General features: G+C 44.7%; 1 protein-coding gene across 1 annotated transcript; it reads left to right on the top strand.

Moving 5' to 3' along the window:
- Positions 1-1,058: 1,058 nt before the first annotated feature.
- Positions 1,059-16,183, top strand: LOC149821286 (type I inositol polyphosphate 5-phosphatase 8-like). The gene is made up of 11 exons (XM_089981927.1): positions 1,059-1,139; positions 1,193-1,298; positions 1,382-1,450; positions 1,615-1,693; positions 1,831-1,935; positions 3,876-3,996; positions 4,123-4,350; positions 4,774-4,970; positions 5,614-5,722; positions 7,103-7,251; positions 15,504-16,183. Exons 1-11 carry the CDS (start codon positions 1,059-1,061, stop codon positions 15,736-15,738), a joined length of 1,479 nt encoding a protein of 492 aa, XP_089838053.1. The 3' UTR covers positions 15,739-16,183.
- The last annotated feature ends 4,774 nt before the right edge of the window (positions 16,184-20,957 follow it).

Genomic DNA, 20,957 nt, shown 5'->3' with positions numbered 1-20,957 from the left:
TTGAAGGTCTAAGTATTGCGTTTGATTATTTTTTCTACGACATTTTCTTTTGTGGAAGAAGAAGAAAGAAAGAAAAGGAAATTGTTCGACCAAAAGATTAGAAACAGAGTTTATCTTCTGAAGTTAAGCTTCGTTTTTCGTACGTTTTTTCCCATGGGAGGGTCGCCAAATTTCATGATTTCGTGATTTCACGGTTTTTGTTCTTCCTATTTTCCCGTTTTCTCCATGATTCGTGAAGTGATCGTCTCGGAATTTTCCCTTCTTAGATACAATCGATAAGCAGTATGACCGATTCGTTTTCTTCCGTTTTATTTATTTTGTTTTCATACATTTTTTGGCCAATAGATTGATTGATGCAATTCCAGGTATGCGATGGAGTTTCAGACGTTCCGAGACGAGAGTTGTTTCGGACCATCCGACCCGGTTCCCCTTCTTCCTTGAATGAGATATCGAGATCCGAACTCTCCAAACAAGGATCGGCCTTTGTTCCGGAGCTAGCCGGTCCGACTCGATCCCATGGCTCTTTCTCTTTCTCCACCTCCGGTCACGGTTTTCTGATGCCATTGTTGTTTGTCTTCACGTCTTGCCTTGGGGGATCTACGATTCGTAAGGACAAAAGTCAGACATTTTCTGGGGCCAATTCGCGTCTCCCATCTCACCCATTTCTCGTGCGAACCTTATCGACCCTTAACTGCATTCCGTTTGAAAGAACCGATTTACCTTTGCTTAATTCCACATATTCTGTTCTCCTCTCTTCCCATTCACGCCACGGCCTTCGATCCAAAGATAGGGTGGACAAAAACCGAGATACCAACGTACCCTTTTCCCTGTTTTTTTATTTTTCAGTTTCTAAGACAGTTCCCCTTTGGAGTTTGCGACTAGTGATGCTTTAAATGCGAAGTGGCGGAGGTACGTGTTTGGTGGTTGCATTGAGGTCGTCACTTGCTCTACCTTTTTGTGATCCTTTTTCCGCACTATCTTTTTTGAGGAACCTCCAGGCTCCGGCGTAGTTCAGACAAGGATACCCTGAAGTTTGGCCTTTTTCAGTACCAGTAAAGATGAAAAAAGAACGCAAGAGCAGGGTAATGAGAGTCGGCATTTCACTCTCTAATGCCTCTGACAAAAAATGCTTGGAAAAGGTATCTTTTTTATTGAAGCCCTTTTTTGGTTGTTTCTTCTTCTTTTGTTGTAGTCCTCCTCCTGGCCGAAGGTCGTGGTGAGGAAATGGCTGAACATCAAGAGCAAAGCCAACGAGTTCTATTCAGATTCCGTCGGTACAGATGCGTCTCTTCATTCCCGTACGCCTTCCCTTCTTTTGGATTTTTCTTTTTAATTTTTTACTACAGTGTGGGATTCCGAGCGATGGGACTTGTTTCTGTAGGCACGGCAGAACGAAGGGCTAGCTGCTCCGATATAGACCGTTGCGTCCTCCTCACAAGGGATCTATTAGGTACTCATCTTTTTCTGTCGCGTAATATCCAAGGAACATCTGGTATCAATTGCAATAAAAAACCTGTCCCTCTTTGTTTTTTCTTTGCTTTTTATGTTCAGATATAGATGGCCACTCTATCCGAATCATTTTTTTCTTTGGTTAACGACAAATTTTCCATGCAGGAGGGTGGTATGTTGCTGCGCCAGAGAACCCCGACTTGCCGAGGAACGAAGTACCCATTCCGGGTACCCAAAACTTGAGGTGGGTAGAGAAAAAAAGGGAAGTTTTAGTTGCGACAATTTATTGGACTCTGTGTTGCCTTCTCTCTTAAAAGTTCAGGGCCCGGTCTACGACTCCGTTTAGTTATTGGCTTTGCTTTATTTTATTCCTTGGATCAGGATGTTCGTTGGGACGTGGAACGTGGGCGGCAAGATGCCTCATTGGGGTCTGAATCTCAAAGACTGGTTGTGCACCCAATCTCCCGCCGATCTCTACGTCCTCGGGTAATCTCTCTCTCTCTCTCTCTCTCTCTCTCTCTCTCTCTCTCTCTCTTTTCTCTAGTGTTTCTTGTAGATGGTCACCCCCGTTTAGTTTTTCCTCTTTTGGGGTCTCAAATTAAGCAGATTTGACGTTGTGGGGTAGTTAGAATTTTGGCTTTGGTTCTTGTTCAAAGAGTTATAGGCCTGAATTGGTAGGAAAGAGAGGCATAACGGACCAATTCTGATTCGCAATCCTTTTGGTGCAAATTGGGAATTTTAGTTTCCATTTTCAGTTCTCGTGGGTTTTAGGAGTTTAATTAATCACAATTATGAAAAGTCTTATACTCCTTGGGCAGAGTGGGCTCAATGATAATGCTAACGCGACCGTCGGAGGAGCTGTAGCCAGTGCAAGGGGGTTAGATTAGGCCCTTCCCTTGAAACGTGCACACATGCACAGCGTGTTGTCGTTGAGGTGGTATAGTGCTCGAATTGACCCCCCACTCAAGGTGGATTTCTGTAGTAAAAGCTGGATGTGACACAGCCGTCATGGCCCCACCTACCATAACTAATCCATTTGTTAGATTGAGCATTTGATAAGTTGGTGGGACCACCGACTCGGATCCGGGCATAAGCTTCTTGGGTGCTGGTTCTCTTCATTTGAGGATGGTTCGAATTTGAAATGACCCTGCTTGGGATTAGGAGTGAGAAGGGTTCAATTATTGGATTATGATCTGTGGAGAATGTTCTATGAGGGTGGCCATCTGTGACCCACTTGATCCATAAAGACGTATGGTGGTCAATTACCACGCTTGGTTTGGAGAAACATGCTACTGCTGAATGGGTGCCATCAAATGGATCCTTAGACTTACGCCCGGAAATGTCCTTTATGTGATATTATTGTGGCTTTTTGTGTTTTGGTGGCTCATCGATTTTCCCCAAGGCAGAAATAGTGTAAAAGTAAAACTAAGGTTGGGAACCTAGAGACTCGGGCTATTTGGGTTGGGATAGGACTCGGTCCAGTATAAAGGAGGTTCGTTCGATGATCTCTATCCTGTCTTTTGTTTTGGCTTTGACCACAATCATTCACGAGTCCAGCTGTATTTTTCACTGCAGAAGACAATAGGATAGAGATCTATAATCCTTTCACTTCTCGGCTTCCCTTCTCCGTTATGCCCAAATCTTTTGAATCGAAACCTCAAAAGTCTAGTTCAATTTGGGGATTAGAGATCAAAACCTTAGGCTATTTTCATGTTGTAGACCTGACTTTTCATCATGAATTGTATCAGATTTTAAAATTTTGATTTGTTGGTATGGCTCATTAATGCTTGTTATAACTATAGCACTAAGATGGTAGTGGTTCTGCTTATCGAAAAAAAAAAGATGGTAGTGGTTCTTAGCAATTATAATCCATTTTACTGCTATAAAGCAGGCAATGATTTTGGTGATGTTAATGCCATAAATTCCACTGAATTGATAATTCCATCCATGTCTCTATTGCTCGGATTCGCCAACTGCCACATTAAAGAATCCTGAATCATATTGCATGGTTCTTGCCTTAATGCAAGAAGCAGGATATGTTGATCTGCATGGCTTGTGATTCAATGAGAGAGAGAGAGAGAGTTCTTGCCTTAATACAAGAAGCAGGGTATGTTGATCTACATGGCTTGGGAAGCAGATCAGGTCATGCTTTTTTGTTCATGCCAACATCGTGGCCGTCTGTTTGCATTTTGGATGAATGCCACGTAGCATATAACAGTTCTGTTGACTTTTTTAACTTTTCAAAATACAAAATGGACGGCGACGATGTTGGCATGAGCAAAAAAGCTCATGTTCAGCATGACCTGATCTGCTTCCCATGGCTTGTGATTCAGTGAGAGAGAGATTCTGATTGCTGCGTACGGTGGGGGTAAACAATAATTGAGCTCTAAATTCAAAGTTCATCTATTCTCTCTTTGCGGAATCAGGTTTCAAGAGATAGTGCCCTTAAATGCCGGGAACGTATTAGGTGCGGAGGACCACGGTCCTGCGGCGAGGTGGCTTTCACTGATACGACAAGCTTTGAATGGAAAGGAAGCGGCCCCACCGGTGGAGCCCCCATCTCCCGCCATATTCACCACCATCACGCTCGACGGCAAGATAGACACCGCACGGGACGACCACCACCGGACCCAGAAGCCCCGAGTCAGCTTTTCGGATCTGCTCGCCATGGAGAACCAGATGGATGAACCGAGTTCGAGTTATTTGGAGGAAGAGCAGCACAATGGTTTTGCGGACTCAGCGAAGGAGACGCACCATGGAGGGGGATACTGCTTAGCCGCAAGCAAGCAGATGGTGGGTCTCTTCCTTTGCGTGTGGGTTCGCAGAGGTCTGAGGCAACATATTAGCAGTGTCAAGGTCTCCTGCGTTGGGAGAGGACTAATGGGCTACATGGGGAATAAGGTCAGGCAAACCTCTTTGTCTTCCTTTGGTTTATTTCTTCAGTATTAAGGGAAAGAAGTTAGTCGTTTAACTGATTATGAATCTATCCTTTTGTTGGTTTAAGTTTTAGTCCAATCCACTTGCTCCCTGTATCCTGGATTTCACATAGAATTTAGAACCGGGATCAAGGTTGGCAATTATGCAAGTTAATATGCAGGAATGGTTTGAGAATTCATTTTATTTATTCCTTTGTAACAATTTTAGAACATATGTTTTCTTCTTGAACTTTTAATTTCCTGCTAATTTGCATCCATATTGGCCTAATTTGGCAAATCGAGTGTAAAACCAAGTGGAGCCATTCAGCGGTTCCGTGTCATATTCTGATTTCTCCTTGAAGCCGCGTGGACAACTATAATAACAGATTCTATGCCTTCTTTTTCACAGGGCTCAATTTCGATCAGTATGACTCTTCGTCAGACTTCCTTCTGTTTTGTGTGCACTCATTTGACCTCTGGTGAGAAAGAAGGTGATGAAATCCGAAGGAATTCCGATGTCATTGGCATCCTAAGGAAGACGTGGTTCCCTCCCTCTCGCAGGTTTTCTGGAGCTGCACCTTCTCCAGATAACATTCTAGGCCATGAGTAAGTTCCTTGTCACTGCAGTCAACTTGCTGGGTAATATTTTTGTATGTTGGACAAAATATCTAATTGCCAATGCAAGAGTAACTAGTCTTAGAAAATAGCTAAAGACTGGTCTTCGACTTTATTATGTGAATTGAAATTCTGACCATTGTGGCCAGTCTTTTGGGTTGGCTACTGTAGAACATCTGCTTAGAACTTTCCATGAATGTTGATCACTAGTACGACCCGTTGATCAATGTACATATAAGGCCTAGTGAATCATTCATTCTCAGTAGATAGCATAGACTACTGCTGCTTCTCATTTGTAGAGTATGCAGTTCCTGGTTTCACATTCACAATATGCCCCCATGTTCTATTTTTGCAGTTTGCACTAAAGTGTAGTGGAGGATACTTTTTTAGTGTGCTTGGCCCATTTCTTAAAAGCGAACATGGGCTTGATTCCCAGCTTCTGTAGGGCCAACCGGACTTCAACAGTTGGTTGTCTAACTCTACCGAGTCTTGATCCAAGTTATGACAATCGATTTTCCTTCAATTTAGCTTGCTTCATTGAAAGTCTGTTCTGAAAAAACCCAATGATATGGCCTTCATATTTTGCCTTCAATGACTAGCACTTGTAACTAACTGTTGCCTTAAATGGTTACAGTAGGATCTTTTGGCTTGGCGACCTCAACTACCGCCTCGCATATGGTTGTGAGGATACCCATGAGTTACTTCAGAGGAAGGACTGGGATGCCCTGTTGGAGAAGGACCAGGTAAATAACCAAGCTTCTCATCACATTTTTGTTATGTGCCTTCTAAGTTGAACACGGTATTCTTGGTTAATTTTAGTTGCTTTCAATCTCAGTCAATATGGTATTCAGTTCCCTTGAAGAGGCTTTTGAGGAAATCTACATGAATTTTGATTGCTGTTTTCCTTGGTTGTTATCTTTTGACAACAAGGCCTAAAAGTTGCTAAATCTTCAAAATAGCTGCATTTATTAGTCCTGAAGAGTTTTGTTTCTAGAGCATCGGTATAGCAGTGGGTCTTTTTTCCAAGTTCATAGTATTAGTGCACCATAATCCAGCGTTTTGTGATGTCAGTTGACCTGAAGTGGGTCGTAGAAGGAAATCTCATATCATAAATAAGCAACAGAAAGCGAGGTACTATGTCAATCCTAGCTCAAGCATCATCAATTGGGTCAAGAATAAAATTGGTGAAAATCAAATTGGAGTGTGGCCTTCTTAGTAATTCTTACTAGATCAGCCAGTTCACCTAATTTGATTCTGACTACTAATTTTGGCAAGAACTTGCCATTTTCCCTTTCGCTTCTTGTCAAGTCCTATCGTGCCTTTTGCAGTGAGCGTGTGTATGTGGCTTTGATCTACAAAAGCTCTTTCAATTGAGCTGGTTCTGATAACTTTCATCATTGGACAGTCCGCCCGAATCAGAGTTGTTTTTTTTAGACACAGAAAGCTGGGGGTTAAGCAGACCCCTACCAATTATACAACCATACCATTTGGGGTTCGAACTTGCAAAGTCCCAACACAAGGTGACGTGCACCAACTGCTCCTGCCAGACAAGCGGAGCCCCCGTTGGTGCCCTTATCAGAGTTGTTGCTTAGAAAGACTTGGGGCGCATTTTATCAATTATGACCCGTACCAGTAGTCGTTTAGTTGGTGTCCCCAGACGAATATAAAACTTAAGCCACAAACAGAATATTGCTCCCTCTCTCTACATAGAATTAGGACCATTCAAGCCACAGCTGGCAGTATAAAACTGATGTGCTTGATTTCAAAATGCAAGTATAAGTCACCATATTCCATTCAGTTTTCCTTTCAAGGGGCGATTGCTTGTCACGGAAAACTCTCCTTTTTCTGCAGAAACGCATCAACGGGCATGCATTTCTGTGGGGCCCAAAATTTTGAAACAAACATGGGATGGTGGATTTGCATTGACGGACGTGCCAAAATGCAACCCCCCTTTTCCGTGGAAAGCATTCCCATGGAGAATCCGATTCTGCTTCCGCGTCAGGGGAATCCACATAAGGGGTGCCCTTGCACCCCATTCCGTGACAAGCAAACGCACCCTCAATGTTTGTGGTAAACTTCATGTCAAGAGGAAGCCTAAAAGGACTTCTGTGTACTTTTGGCAGCTGAGGATAGAGCAAAAAGCTGGGCGTGCGTTCAAAGGATGGGAAGAGGGGAGGATCTACTTCGCGCCTACCTACAAGTACTTGGCTAATTCAGACCGTTACGCCGTCCAAATTGCCAGATCTAAGGAAAAGCTCCGGACTCCCGCTTGGTAACCTCTCTCTCTCTCTCTCTCGATGGCCCTCTCTTGGACCTCTCTCTCTCTCTCTCTCTCTCTCTCTCTCTCTCTCTCTCTCTCTCTGACCTCGCTCTCCTCCCCCCCCCCCCCTTTCCTCCTCGGTTTGTTAGACCACCTGTGCCAACATCTCCCTTGCGACCCCCCTTGCAGCCTGGTTTCCGGTTTCGTCTCCTTTCTCTTGTGCCGAAGGGAATGTCGCTGCTGCCATTCTGAGCCCAACCGTCGCTGCCATTTGCCTCAGGTGGTTTTTTGGTTTCGTCGGGCGTGGGTTGTCTCCCTCTTTTGCTCTCTATCTTTCTTCCACAAAGAATCTGCACTTCGATTTAGGAACAACTCTATTCATAGCCCTAGCCGGAAGGCGGAGGCACACTCAGCACCAACGTATGTCGCTCTTCTTCCTCCCATCCCGCTCGTGTGATGCCTTCTGAGCGGCTGCGGGGCTCTCTGGGTTGGGATGGACCGCGTGAAGGGCAGGTCGAGCGGTAGCAGAGGAAGGGGCTAGGGTTTCGGGGGGTCTGGAAGCGGGAGTCTTGGCCTTGCCAGGAGGAGTCCGTCTCACCGTCTGCGGAGGGCTCACGCACTCCATCAGATCGTACGAACGCTCCCGCCCGTCTCTGTGTGGGAAGGTCCTTCCCCCTGTGTGTTATTTAGTGATTCTCCTTCCCATCTTCCCTCTCCATCCCGAGTTTTGATCAGTCGTCCACCTCCGGGGACGAGCACCGTCGTTGAGACACTCGCCGGAGATGAACCCAATCTTCTCCTCTGTTGAGAGCCATGCCATCGCCTGTTCTGCCTGATTCCTCTCTCCCTCCGAATCCTGTTGTGGCGGCCTTGCTGCTCGCACTCTTGTCGGTGCCTGCTCGCCGATGACCCTGCCTTCTCCCTCCCCCGTTGCTCGCCGGTCATCGGAGCCCATCTATCTATCTCTCTCATGACCTCTCGACCTCCGATCTGGACTGACCGGTCGACCCCTTTTTTGCCATTTCCCGCCCATCGTAAACCTGTTCCCATGCTCGATAGCCTCTCTCCTCCCCCCCCGGGCATTCTCTGTGGTGTTGAGGCTAGTTGATTGACCACTCTCTGTGGTGTTGAGGATCCAGAGTACCCTAGCCCCATTGGAGGTCCGAGTGCCGTGTGAAGGGGCATCTTCTGCGATCCAGCGGTGCGGTGGCGGGTGAGTTGGTGTTTGAGGCATCGTCCGCACTCAGCGATGCACGATGGGAGGTGGAGTACGTGCTGGAGGCCGTCCGGAAGGGAATCTCGGCGGTGGGCGTCTGGGGCACCGACACCTTTGTCCTCGGCATCTAGTAGCTGTCCTCCGCCAAGCTCCAAGTCTCCCGAGTGTAAGGAGTTTCGGCCATCGGCGTCAAGGATTCCGACCTCCATCGCCAATCCTTCGGTGGGACACATGCCTCCCTCATCCCTCTTTTTCTGGGGCTTAGGAGCCTCCAACTCCCTGCAAGCCAACCAACATGCTCTATCCTCTATCCTAGAGGCTTTGAACGATTGGGGTCTCGCTTTCGCCCTTCGCCGCCAAGGTGCTTTTGTTGCTCTCCCTTTTCGCTTATCTTTTCGTGTGTTTTTCTCTCTATCGGAGGCCTTCGCGTCCTGTCTCGCCGCCGGTTCACTGCTGGCTCGTGATGTCAGGCGATTTCTTAGAGCTGTCAGGGTGGAATCCCTTCAGGCATGCTCTGTTGGCACCACTCTTCGGGCTCCGTTTTTCTTTCGTAGGCCGCCCAGCTCGATCGACGGTCGGGGCTGGCAGGAGGTGAAAGCTACCTGGCAGCGGTCTTTCTCCAAAAAGCTTTCTCGCTCTCGTCTTTCACAGGCGAAGCCGGGTGACTGGTGGTGCGCGGGTTGCCTTTCTCTCAACTTTCGCAGGCGTCGTGCTTGCCTCCATTGCGCCTCGTTGTTCAGGTCTCGGCGGCACCCAGTGTTGAGGCACTCGTGGGCGGTAGTCCCTCCTCCCTCCCTCGGACGAGCCTCTTCGCGAGGTATGCACCGCCTTCGCAAAGCCTCTTTCGCGCCTTGGGTCCAGATCGGTATCTTGGAAGATCCTTCGTCGTCATTTTTGGGATTCAAGATCGGCTCTGTTTGGGTGCCGATGCGACCATCTACGGCTGCTCTGATGTCTTTCGCAGGGAAGCGTTTCAATCTTACCCATCTTTGTCGTGATCGTACCAGTGGCTCGCCTGCCATCTTGGGTCGGGACAGTTTCTGCTCTGCTGCGTCGGGCCCGCCTGTCCTTTGTGCTACCTCTGTCTCTGAGGGTTCCGCGTCCGGTGACTTCTGCAGTCAGGGAGTGCTTGCGACATGCTCGGGGGTGCAGGCGGCTTGCTCGGGGATGCCTGCGATTTTTCCGTCCTTTTCTCCTCGGCGTAGATCGGGGATGCAGGTCGCGTGCTCGGGGGTGCCTTCGATTTATTCTCTTTTTTCTGTTCGACGAAGGTACTTTTTCTCTTCTTTCGCTCTTTTTGATGTGCGAGGAGTTGTTATGGCCAGAGGTGAGGCAAGCAGGCTCTCCCCGATTCTATTATCGAGATCTCGCCTCTCCTTGTCTTGGTGGTCGTGCTGGCCACATGGGTTACAAGCTGTACGGAGATCGGTGGATAGCGTGGGTCCCTTTAGCGACGTGGCGAGGTCTTCTTGGGTGAGCAGAGATTCTCTTTGTTCGCTGTCGTCATCTTGCTCTCCTTCGGGGGCGTTGGGGTTCGGGCTACCGCGGCTCCCTGGCGGGGTTTGTGTCTCTATGTCGGCAGCGGACGTTTTGCAGCCTCGGGGTGTGAGTTTGCTTGCATCATCATCATCTGTAGTATCTTCCTTTCTGGGCTCGTTGTTCGTAGCGGGACGGGTTTTCAGGTGGTATGGCGGGTGTGACGAGGCATCTTGGCCTCGGTCAGGAAGATGTTGGCTGTCGTGGCTTCTCGGGTGGTCTGAGTTTTGGGCTATGTTGTTGCGGAGCCTTTTGGTGGATCCTTTCTTCGAGCTTGATGGGGATCGGGGACCGTCAGGTGTCGCCTTAGCGTCTAAGGATTCTCTCTGCCTCTCGGCAGCTGCAACATCCTCTATTTTGTTTGCTTCGACCTATAGGGCATTTGAGTTTGGGCCTTTCTCGCGTAAGAGGTCTCATCTCTCGGAGGATTCTCTCCTTGCTCGGGCCCACAGGTCGCCTATTATCGGAGTCCCGATCCGACAGTGTTTCTTCTTCAAGCTGGTTGATGGCCTTTCAGTCTTGGTTTCATCTTTCTCATCAAAGTGCATCGTCTGTCCGATGCGCCTGGTCTCTATCAGTTTGGTAAGTGCCCCTCTGTTAGCCGTGTTTTGCAGGGCTCCGTTGGCATTGAACCCCTTCTCTTTCATCCGGGAGGGCGACTTCGCAGGCCTGGAGGCCTCCCCAAACTTGGTCTATCCGTCATTTGCGGGTTCGTCTTCTATGAGTGGTCAGCTCTCATCCTTTTTGGGTCTGTCTGTGGACGATGCAGCTCGGCGGCTCAAGCTTGCGCTTTCCCAAGCCCAGCTCCTCAACGTCGATTCTGTTATGCGTGTGTCCTTGGCTGCGATCGCAGATTGTTTACCGACCTTGGTCGCGGATGCTGGGCGTATCTCGTTCATCAACACCCCATCTCCTTCGGTCGAGGGGTTATCTCCTCCTGGGTGGGGTGGTCTCCCTATTAGGAGACGTCGTCGACCTTCGCTATCTCCATCCGGCGAGTCTGGGGTCTCTCCTAGGCGGTCTGTGAGGATCCGCACTCCTCGGGTATTTCCGGACTTTCAGTTATGAAGATCTTGTGTTGGAATATTCGGGGACTGAATTGCCCCACCAAACGTCTTTTCCTGGCAAGTTGGATCCGTCAAGAAAAGCCCGATCTTATTGCTCTTTGTGAAACGAAGATGGCAGATATCTCGAGCTCCGTCATCTCCAAAATCTGGCGTGGTGCAGATTCCTTCTTCAAACCTGCGACTCAATATGCGGGAGGCATCCTCATCCTCGGGAAGCATTCTCTAGCCTTACAACAGGTGGACGAAGATGAACCGGTTGTACCACGTTCCCCATGTTGGTGAAGCTTTCTCGTGGTCCAATCGACGATCTACACCGTGCTTCCGTCTGCTAGACAGGGTGCTCGTTTCGTCAGAGCTGCTGAGTTCTATTAATGACATCTCTTGTTGTCTTCTGCCACCATCTGTCTCAGACCATAGTCAAATGGTTATCCGATGGGGTCAAGGCTTCACCGGCGTTAGATCCTTTAGATTTGAGCAATGGTGGCTTAAGGAGGCGGGCTTCGAGTCGTTAGTCCATCAATCTTGGAGTAGACCTTGCTTTGCAGTCCGGGCAGCTACAAGATGCATGGTTAAGCTTTTTCGTCTATCCCGCGATATCAAATCTTGGCTCATCTCCAATAGAATAAGTAAATTCCAAAATCTGGGGGATTGGGAGCGAGAGCTGGCATCTATCAATCAGTCTCTCTTGGATACGTCATATATGAATGCATCAGATATTGAATGTCTCAATGCTAGATCGGCCGAGCTGACTCTTCTAGTGCAATCGTGGCGTCTAAAGGATGAAATTCGTTGGAAGCAGCGGTCAAGGGTAAATTGGCTTAAAGCGGGTGACGGAAATACAAGGTTCTTTCATTCTTTAGCATCTCACAGGCATCGAAGACATGCGATTCACACTCTGAATATCAATGGTGTCTCCTTTTCGGGCGATCAGGTGCTCAATGCTGTCTCCAACTATTTTTCTAACTTGTATTCCTGCAACCAAGCTGTAGGTGGCAATATGGGTTCAACTTTATTCTTGTCCATGGATCGAGCGCTAGCCAACTCGATTCAGGGGTTGTTCTCCGAAGAAGAAATCGTCTCGGCGGTGCGGGAGTCGTCTGGGTGGAAAGCTTCGGGATTTGATGGGTATCCTGTGGATTTCTTTCGCATATTCTGGCAATGCGTTAAGAGTGACATTCTTAGTGTCTTCGCCGAGTTTCATCGAAATGGCCGATTGCCGGTTCATTCTCACCTAGCAATTGTGTCGCTTATTCCTAAGGAGGAAGCCGCATCGGATATCTCACGGTTTAGACCTATATCAGTGTTAGGGAGTTTATATCGCATTATCGCCAAGGTCTTAGCTAACAGGATGCGGTCAATTGCCCCTAGGATTTTCTCAGAGGCTCAGTTCGCCTTCATTCCTAACAGAAGACTTCAACATTCCTTCATTTTGGCCACAGAAGTGTTGCACTCTCTCAAGATCAGCGGGGGGGCCTTTTTCACTCTAAAGCTTGACTTTCATAAAGCCTACGACTCGGTTCATTGGCCGTTCCTCTTCAACATGTTGGCAAACTTGGGCTTCGGTAGGCGTTTCTCTAGCTGGGTGCATGAGCTGGTAACCAATGCTCAATCACAGTTTCAGATCAATGGGGTCAAGGGAAAACAGTTCAAACTTGGTCGTGGTCTTCGGCAAGGATGTCCTCTGTCTCCGTTACTCTTTAACGTTGTCTCTGAAGGCCTGGTGGTCTTGGTTAAGAGGGCAGTGGAGGGTGATCTAATTGAATCTCTCGGTATTCAAGAGTGTCGTAGTCAGATCCTGACATACGCTGATGACATAATTATCTTCGGAAGGGCCTCCATCCAACAAATGTTAAGATTCAAGCTTGTCCTTCTTTTTTTCCAATCGATGTCAGGTCTATCCTTGAACTACGAGAAGTGTTGTCTTTCCATGGTCAACGCCCCTGCTTCAATGTTGGACTTGGGCCAGCGGATATTCGGATGCTCGGTTTCGAATAACTCTTTCTCTTATCTGGGCCTGCCGCTTCAAATCAGTCGTGTATCAACGGCAGCCTGGAGCACCACTATCCAAAGGGTTCAGGAAAAATTTTTGGGCTGGCAAGCGTCCTACCTTTCTATCGCAGGTAGACTAACTCTCATTAAGCACGTTCTTTCTACTATGCCAGAATATTTTATGTCTATGTTCCTGATGCCCATGGGGGTTAGTAAGAAGATAACTCAGGTAGTGACACATTTCCTGTGGTCTGGGCGTGGTCCAAAAAACAAGCGCCACCTAATAGGGTGGGACACTCTTCGACTACCCCAAAATAGGGGGGGTTTGGGAATCAAGGACCCCCGACTGAGGAGTATGATTCTTGTCGTGAAGCAGAGTTGGCTTGCACACCAACCTGGGTCTCCGTGTGCAAGCGTGCTTCTAGCTAAATACGGTGGTGTGGAATCATTGGTGGGGGTCACAAGCATGCGTCAGCGATCTATGTCAAAGCTTCGGCGATCATGGATCCAAGCATGGTCTGCAGTTCTGTCTCATAATGGCAATGTTGAATCGCAGTCTCCGTTCTTTGGTCGTAACCTTGCTCCGAACGGATTTTTTCGTTCTAAAGAAGGCTACCTCGCTCTCCTTCCATCGGGGGTGGACCGGTTTCCGACGAACCTGATCTGGGGCAAGGGTCCCACTCCGAGATCATGTTTCCTGGCTTGGCTAATCTTACACAATCGGGTGCAGACTGACAACTTCCTCAAATCCATCGGATTTCATCTGCCGAGTAAATGTGTGTTGTGTGAGGCGGCTGAAGAATCTGACTTTCACCTTTTTTGGGAGTGCTCTGTTTTTCAAAACATCTTTAAGGTGACTTGGAATAAGCCAGGGGTCAGCGTGCGTCAGGAATCGTTCGCCAATGATTTGTTGTGGGGTCCTCAACCAGTTCGTCATTGCAACAAATGGCGTATTATTTGGCGAACTTGGCTTCTCTCGTCATGGTGGGTCGTATGGATGACTCGCAACAACGCTATTTTTCGGCATATTCCGGCAGTGTTCAACAACATGGTGAACCTTCTTTTGGCGGACGTATACGCCATTCTCCGCATCAACATCCCTGATCTGCAACACCATCTGCCTCCAGGGACCATTCATGATCCTGGGTGATGCTCGTCGCCTAACTGTATTTGCTTCTTGTTTTTTCTTTATTCTCCTCTTGCATCTCTCCTTTTCTTTTTTTCCTTTTTTGGGGCTCCTTGGCATGTCTTGGGCCCGTGTTTGGTTTCTCGGTAGGTTCAATGTTGGTTGAACCTGTTTTCGTTTCGTAATGTTGATGGTTATAGTTCGGCTCTCTCTCTCTCTCTCTCTCTATATATATATATATATATATATATATATATATATATATATATATTGTGCGTGAAACTTGCTCCTGTTGTTTCTCTGAAAAGCTAAGTAAATGTACATCAGGATTACAGGGAAAAAATAAAAATCATTTAGCCTGTCTGAAACAGAATATTATAAGATTTCTTTGCTGAGCTTCGGCATCATATCTTTCCATTCCATCTTCCCTGTTAAGAGATTTTAGGGTGCTGACAGAAAGGGGTATGTAGCTCGTTTTGGGCAGAGTTGGCATGTGTCCTCTCATTGTTGGGCTCAATGGCTGAACCCTCATAACAATGTTCTCCTTTTCTACTGGGCTTCCTCATACTTCCTTTCACCTGCTTATGACATTCCCCATCTTAATTTTTAATATTTGTTGGTGTCAGAGCTAACAGTAATCCTACATTGGTTGGCATGCGCACCTGGTTTTTCTTTTCTCTTATAATCATTTCTAAATGGGTTCTTTTCAGTGTTCTGTTGTCGTCTTCATTCGACCATCTTCAATTGTCTTGTGTAGAAGATTTATTCATTTAAGTTGTATTCATTATGAATTTTGTCTAAATCCCGACATTTTTTCTTTTGGTTTTATGACTTGAAGAAACGGCATCTAGGATCAAAGACCTGGCTCAGCCGGACATACATAGGGTGGTCTACCCAGACACGGAAAACTCCGTGGCTAGGACCCTTGTCCCGAGGGCTTATACTGGATGCCGTCTTGTGCAAGGAAATGATGCCTGCAAGAATCGAACCTCGACAACCCATATGATGACCTAGGCCCCCCCACACCACTGCGCCAAACCACACATCTTTATGCCTGAAATTTCAACTCGTTTCATTAATTTAGAACAGAGCTAGACTGTTTTTCCTTCATGCGTAAGAAGCAGCGGACTTCAGGACTCTGATTTATCATTGGAAAAGCGTTCAGCATTTCTGCTCTGCTATTTTGCTTCTTTGATGCGACAAAAATTGGTAATACTATATATAAATGGTCACTGGACCCCACACGCTTTACTTAGACAACATGTATATGGGCAATCTTCGTTGTGGGACCCACATTACTCCTTTTTTTTTAACTAATTGGTGGGGACAGGTGTGACAGGATACTGTGGAAAGGCAAAGGGATACACCAGATATCGTACGCTCGAGGGGAGTCCAAGTTCTCGGACCACCGGCCGGTCCACGCCCTCTTCTCGGTTGAGGTGGACACCGTCAACAGGACCAAGCTCAGGAAGCCTTCTGTAGACGGGAACGGCACCACGTCCACTAGGGTGGAAGCAGAGGAGCTGCTGAGATCAGAGAGCTGCATGGAGATCTCAAGATGTTGATCAGAGGGCGGCATCGAGTGTCCCTCCCTAACCAACCCCTTCGGCTCAGGTGGGTTTGTTGGGCGTGCTTAGTGGGGGGGAAGTCATAATTAGCGTCGGAGAAAGCCTGAGCCCTTCTGCACATATTCTCCCACGCGAAGGGCACCATCCTCTCCGAGCTTGGCTGGCGCAGGGGCATACAAAAAGATAAGTGTATTCTTTGGCTGTTAGTTATTCTCTCAGTAAGGTTGGGGCCTGTTGGTGGAATGATGAGGAAGGAGGCAGAACGAAATGAAGGGTGTTCTCTGCCTAGTCAGGCGTGGTGTGGTGGGTGCCGTACGGTGTGTGTGTGTGGGTGTGTGGGTGGGTGGGTGGGTGGGGTGGGGGGGTGGGGGGGGGATTATAATTCTTTGGTTGTTTTGTGAAGAAATGTTAATGATTAAAAAGGTGGTAACATGATCAACATACGCAAGAAGGATGTTTTGAGTTGCCTTGTGGTTGTGGTCTCCCATTTTGCTCTCGGTTCCTATGGTGTCTGTTGAAGAGCTCGATGAAATTTCTCTTGGGAGAGAGACAGAGAGAGGTGTAAGTGCATTGCGAAAAAATTAAAAATGATCGTGCTGTGTAACAAAAATGACGTTTTTCAAAAAATTATATAATTTTTAAAAAATTGCTTGATGTTCAAAACTGCAAGTGTTTGGTGTTAAAAAGACTTTTAATTTTAGCATGAGTGAATTTCTTTTAGATATACAAATTCAAGATTTTGTTACTCAATTTTTTTTACTCAAAAAATAAAAAATTATGAAAAAACAAAGAAACTAGATAGAAATACATTTTCAATGACACTTGATTTTCTAAAAAATGATAAGTGAGCCTTGATATACAACCTCGACAATGTTTCTAAAACAAAGAGATCATGAATAAGCATGATTGCACCTAACTTGATTATTCTATATTAGTTTTTGACTAACTGTACCAAAAAGATGTAAAAACAATAAAAAGATAAAGACAAATCAAGGCACTAACTTTTCAATGTTGCCAAGATCATCTTGATCTGATGGGTGGTTGGGAAGAAATATTCTTTGAAAGACAAATTATTCGGTTGTTTTAGTATGCATATTATGTTTTTGTTTCGGTCTTGTTACTTGAAAATGATAACCCTAGAACCATTTTTTATTCTAACTTAAAACAATAAAGTTATAGACTTATATTTCAACTTTTTAACAACTGTAAAAACAATGGTTTTCAACATTGGATCAGCGATATCAGAACTAAAAATAAAGAATATTTTGCAAAAAATATGTGAATATATGAATTTTTTCATGTATATGCGGAGTTCCTCTTAAATATGTGAATTTTCTTATATATATATATATATATATATATATATATATATATATATATATATATATATGAAGTTCCTTCTATATATGTGGATTTTTACTTAAATATATGTGGATTTTCTCATAAACATGCAAATTTTCTCTTAAATATATAAATTTTCTCATATATATATGCGGATTTCCTCCTGAACATGTGAATTTTTTAATATATATATATATATATATATATATATATATATATATATATATATGAAATTCCTCTTAAATATATGTGAAGTTCTTCCTATATATGAGGATTTCCTCTTAAACATGCAAATTTCTTTCTAAAATATGTGTGTATGCAAAATTTTTCAAATATATGTGAATTTTCTCCTAAATATATGCAAAGTCTCTCCTATATATGATTTTTTTTCTTAAACATTTAACACTCCAAAATTTTAACCCAAAAATCACTATTTTTTTTTAATACTTTTAAAATTAGCAACAGAAATCATTTGCTAAAAAGATCAATTAACAAGATTTTGAGGGCTACAGATTTATCAAATCATACACTGAATTAAATTGAATTTATCAATCGCATAAATAACTTAATTTAGTCCCATAAATTTAAAATAATATCAGAATTAAATTTAATGTTAATTTAAAACTCTTCAAAAAAATTTTTTTGGCTCTCGACCCGTCACAACATCCCGCCTATATATATAGTAAGTTTTGATTTTATTGGAGGTTCCAGCCATGGTCAAGGGGCCCACTAGGGTGGGACGTCCCACCTTAAGAATGCTCTTATTAAAAAAAAAAACATAAGAAATCTCTAAGTTTGCTTTTATGATTAAAAGGCAAGTTTTACTTAGGAAATCCTTGAAATTTTGTTCACTTTGGCTTAAGAAGATTTTCATAACAAAGTTTTCATATTTTATTTTTTATTTTTATTTCTTTCTTTCAAATATAAGGGCCCACATAGGGAGCCTTCCAGCCCATTGGACTCCTATCATTCCATTTCTTAATTAGGATTAATTCTCATAGGGTTTCTTTTTTTTATTTCAAATCCAATTAGGATATGTTGATAAAAAAATTTGAGACTTACCTTTTAAATCATAAAAAATCCTTTTTAAAATATGTAGGGACGTTGTTCAAGTCTCCGTCATCCTTCTCCAAAGGGAAGGTAAAGCCAAGATAGGTTTTTGAACTTTCGTAGCTCAAAATGCACCGAACGGTTTTATGCAATCATATAAAATAAAATGTATAAGTATATTTCAATGAATCAAATATAAAAGTGGGAATAAAGTAAAGAAATTGATTCAGAAATGTACATTTTTCAGATTCGAGGGTTTGTTTAGTCTCACAACACCTCCACAAAGGTACGATAGGAACAACAATGCCTTTAAAAGCACCTTTGTGCAAGTATGGCAATGCTATGATTCTTTCTCTTCATGGCCAACATTTGGACATGTAAATTTTTGTTCTCTGTTCATAGGGGCATGCCCCTATTTGTAGGCATTCAGAACAGATCCAGATTATGGGACTCTTCATATTCAGATCTGGTGCAAATGAATCCATACTCATCCTGGCCAAGAGATAAGGTTAACTGGGAGGAGTCCACCCTGGGAAAGTTTATCTAAAGAGTATTATCTCGGAATTGTGCAAAAGTTGTTGGAGATGAGGTAAATGTGTTTCATTTGCTCAAACTGATTGGGTGAATAAACGAGTTTATCCATCCAGAGATGGATGGCTAAATAGGTTTAGCCGTCCTATGAAAATAGGATAAATCAAATGTCAGATAGACTGGACAGGACGACTGAACTGGATTAGCCATCCAAGGTCAGATGACTAAAATGAGATAGTCGTCTAAAGACACAAGGAACATATTGGTTTGGATGGACGGCTGAACTGGAGTATCCATCTAGGGTTGGACGACTAAATTGAGATAGTCGTCCAAACAATGTTCAATGGATTTTTTAGTTTTCTCGTGTTGTCCTCTTTGTGAACTCAAACTTACAACTTGATTCATCTAAAGATGTTAGTATTTTGGGCATCTTAAGAAAAATTAAGTGTCTACAAATGCCTCTCTTTGTCATTAATCGGTAGTGACTCAATTTATGACAAAGACATAAACACCCTCAACTAATTTGGAAAACCATTGAGTTGTAGAGACCGATTTGGTCTCGTCGAATGAGATCGAGCCAATATTTTAAGCATGGAGAAAACTAGAGTATAGAGACTATTGGCGATCTCTTCAAACGAGGTTCAGCCAGTGAAAAAATCTAAAAACTAGGTTTTGAAGACTATGCTTGGTCTCGCCGAACAAGGTCCCGCCAGTTTTGAGAAACATGCCAGTGTGTGGCAAGATGGCAATATCCTAGTAGGATCTGCCCCCATGATTCTCGGTAAAAGGAATGTGATCTAGTTTTTGTCAAAAATGGTGGTGAATGGTTGAAATGTTGTTGTTTGGTGTTCAGATTGTTAAACTAGCCTAGCCATCCAGTGTGAAAGACTAAACAAGTTTAGTCATCCGGATCTGGATTTTGGAGAATTTGACTCCCAACAGAACTCTACCTCTTCTTTTCATAAAAGGTATTGTTCATTCGGCTTTTCCTGTATGACCCCAAATCTCTGCGTCTTCTGCTTCCTGTGTATCCTGATCGATGCCCCAGTTTCTACAATGGACTCATATGCAACTATTGTTGCCCTTGAGAAGAACAATGTCTTTCCATTCAATCCTCGTCAAGCTCATGCACATCACCACATCTGCCATGGTCGATTGGTAAGACTCTTTTTGATGTTTTTGTTGATTCATCTTATCTTTTTAAGCTTTCTTTTCACAGACTGACCATGGGTACGAGGAATCGCTACCCCTCGTTGGTTCAACGGTTAGTACATGGAACTGCAAATGGTTCATTGTCGGTTTTTAGAAGACTTCGAGCTTTCCCATATCTGCCAACTGTGAAGGATGCTGATAAACGAAGCCCTACTATCGACCCTTATGGAACACTGGAATCCCCGCACAAGCACTTTTTGGCTTTCATTTGGGGAGATGACCATCACCCTTGATGAGACAATTTGCCTGCTGGGGTTGGTTCATTCTTCTTCTTAGCACCCTGTAGATAGCTTCATGGTGAGCCAAGGTACAATGATTGGTCAAAAACTTTTATCCTCTCTATTCGGATAAGCATACTGGGATTTGCTCCATCCTTCTTATGACAAAGACAATCGGCACAGTCATATTGTTCTTGAGCATCTGAAATTGGCATTCCAACTGCGTACACACACAACCATTGGGACTCATGCACGCAAGCATATGTTAGGGGCCTTTTATCTCTGCCCTTGGGGGGACTTCTGCTTTTCATTGATGACCAACATATGATGGGCTTGCTATGCATGCATATGCTGAAAAGCTGGTATGTCAACGGCGATTGTCCCTGGGCATGGTTGTTTTGGCAGTAACTTACTGAGCTATGAGCAAATATTTGGTTCTCTCTGGTATTGCTAGCCTGAAGTTCCTGGGCTGCAAGATTTTGATCCAACTATGGTTCTTTGAGCATGTTCGGTGTGAACGGCCTTCAGCCACTCTCTGCTCAAACTTTGTACAGACCCGATATCGTCTGATTCGAAATTATGATGGCTCTTACTCACTTTGCTATTACAGGGCTTTTGGAACACTTGTCCACTGATTCAGTGACATGGGACATACTAGGTCATCACCATTACACTGTGTCTGAGGTGATCCACACAATCCCTTGGTACTTCCTGGTCCTTTCTGTTGTACCAACCTGGTGAAAACTGGATTTCTGAAAAGAGATTTCAAGCCTAGAGGCACGTTTTTAAGATCACTATATATCTTTAGAACTTCAATCGCCCCACTCCGGAAATTCCGAAGATGCGAAAAAGGGTTTTGTTACG

This window comes from Nuphar pumila, chromosome 12 (assembly GCF_984573655.1).
Source record: "Nuphar pumila chromosome 12, dmNupPumi1.hap1.1, whole genome shotgun sequence".
In the NCBI taxonomy this organism is placed as follows: Eukaryota; Viridiplantae; Streptophyta; class Magnoliopsida; order Nymphaeales; family Nymphaeaceae; genus Nuphar; species Nuphar pumila.
This window is presented reverse-complemented; position numbering and strand designations above follow the sequence as displayed.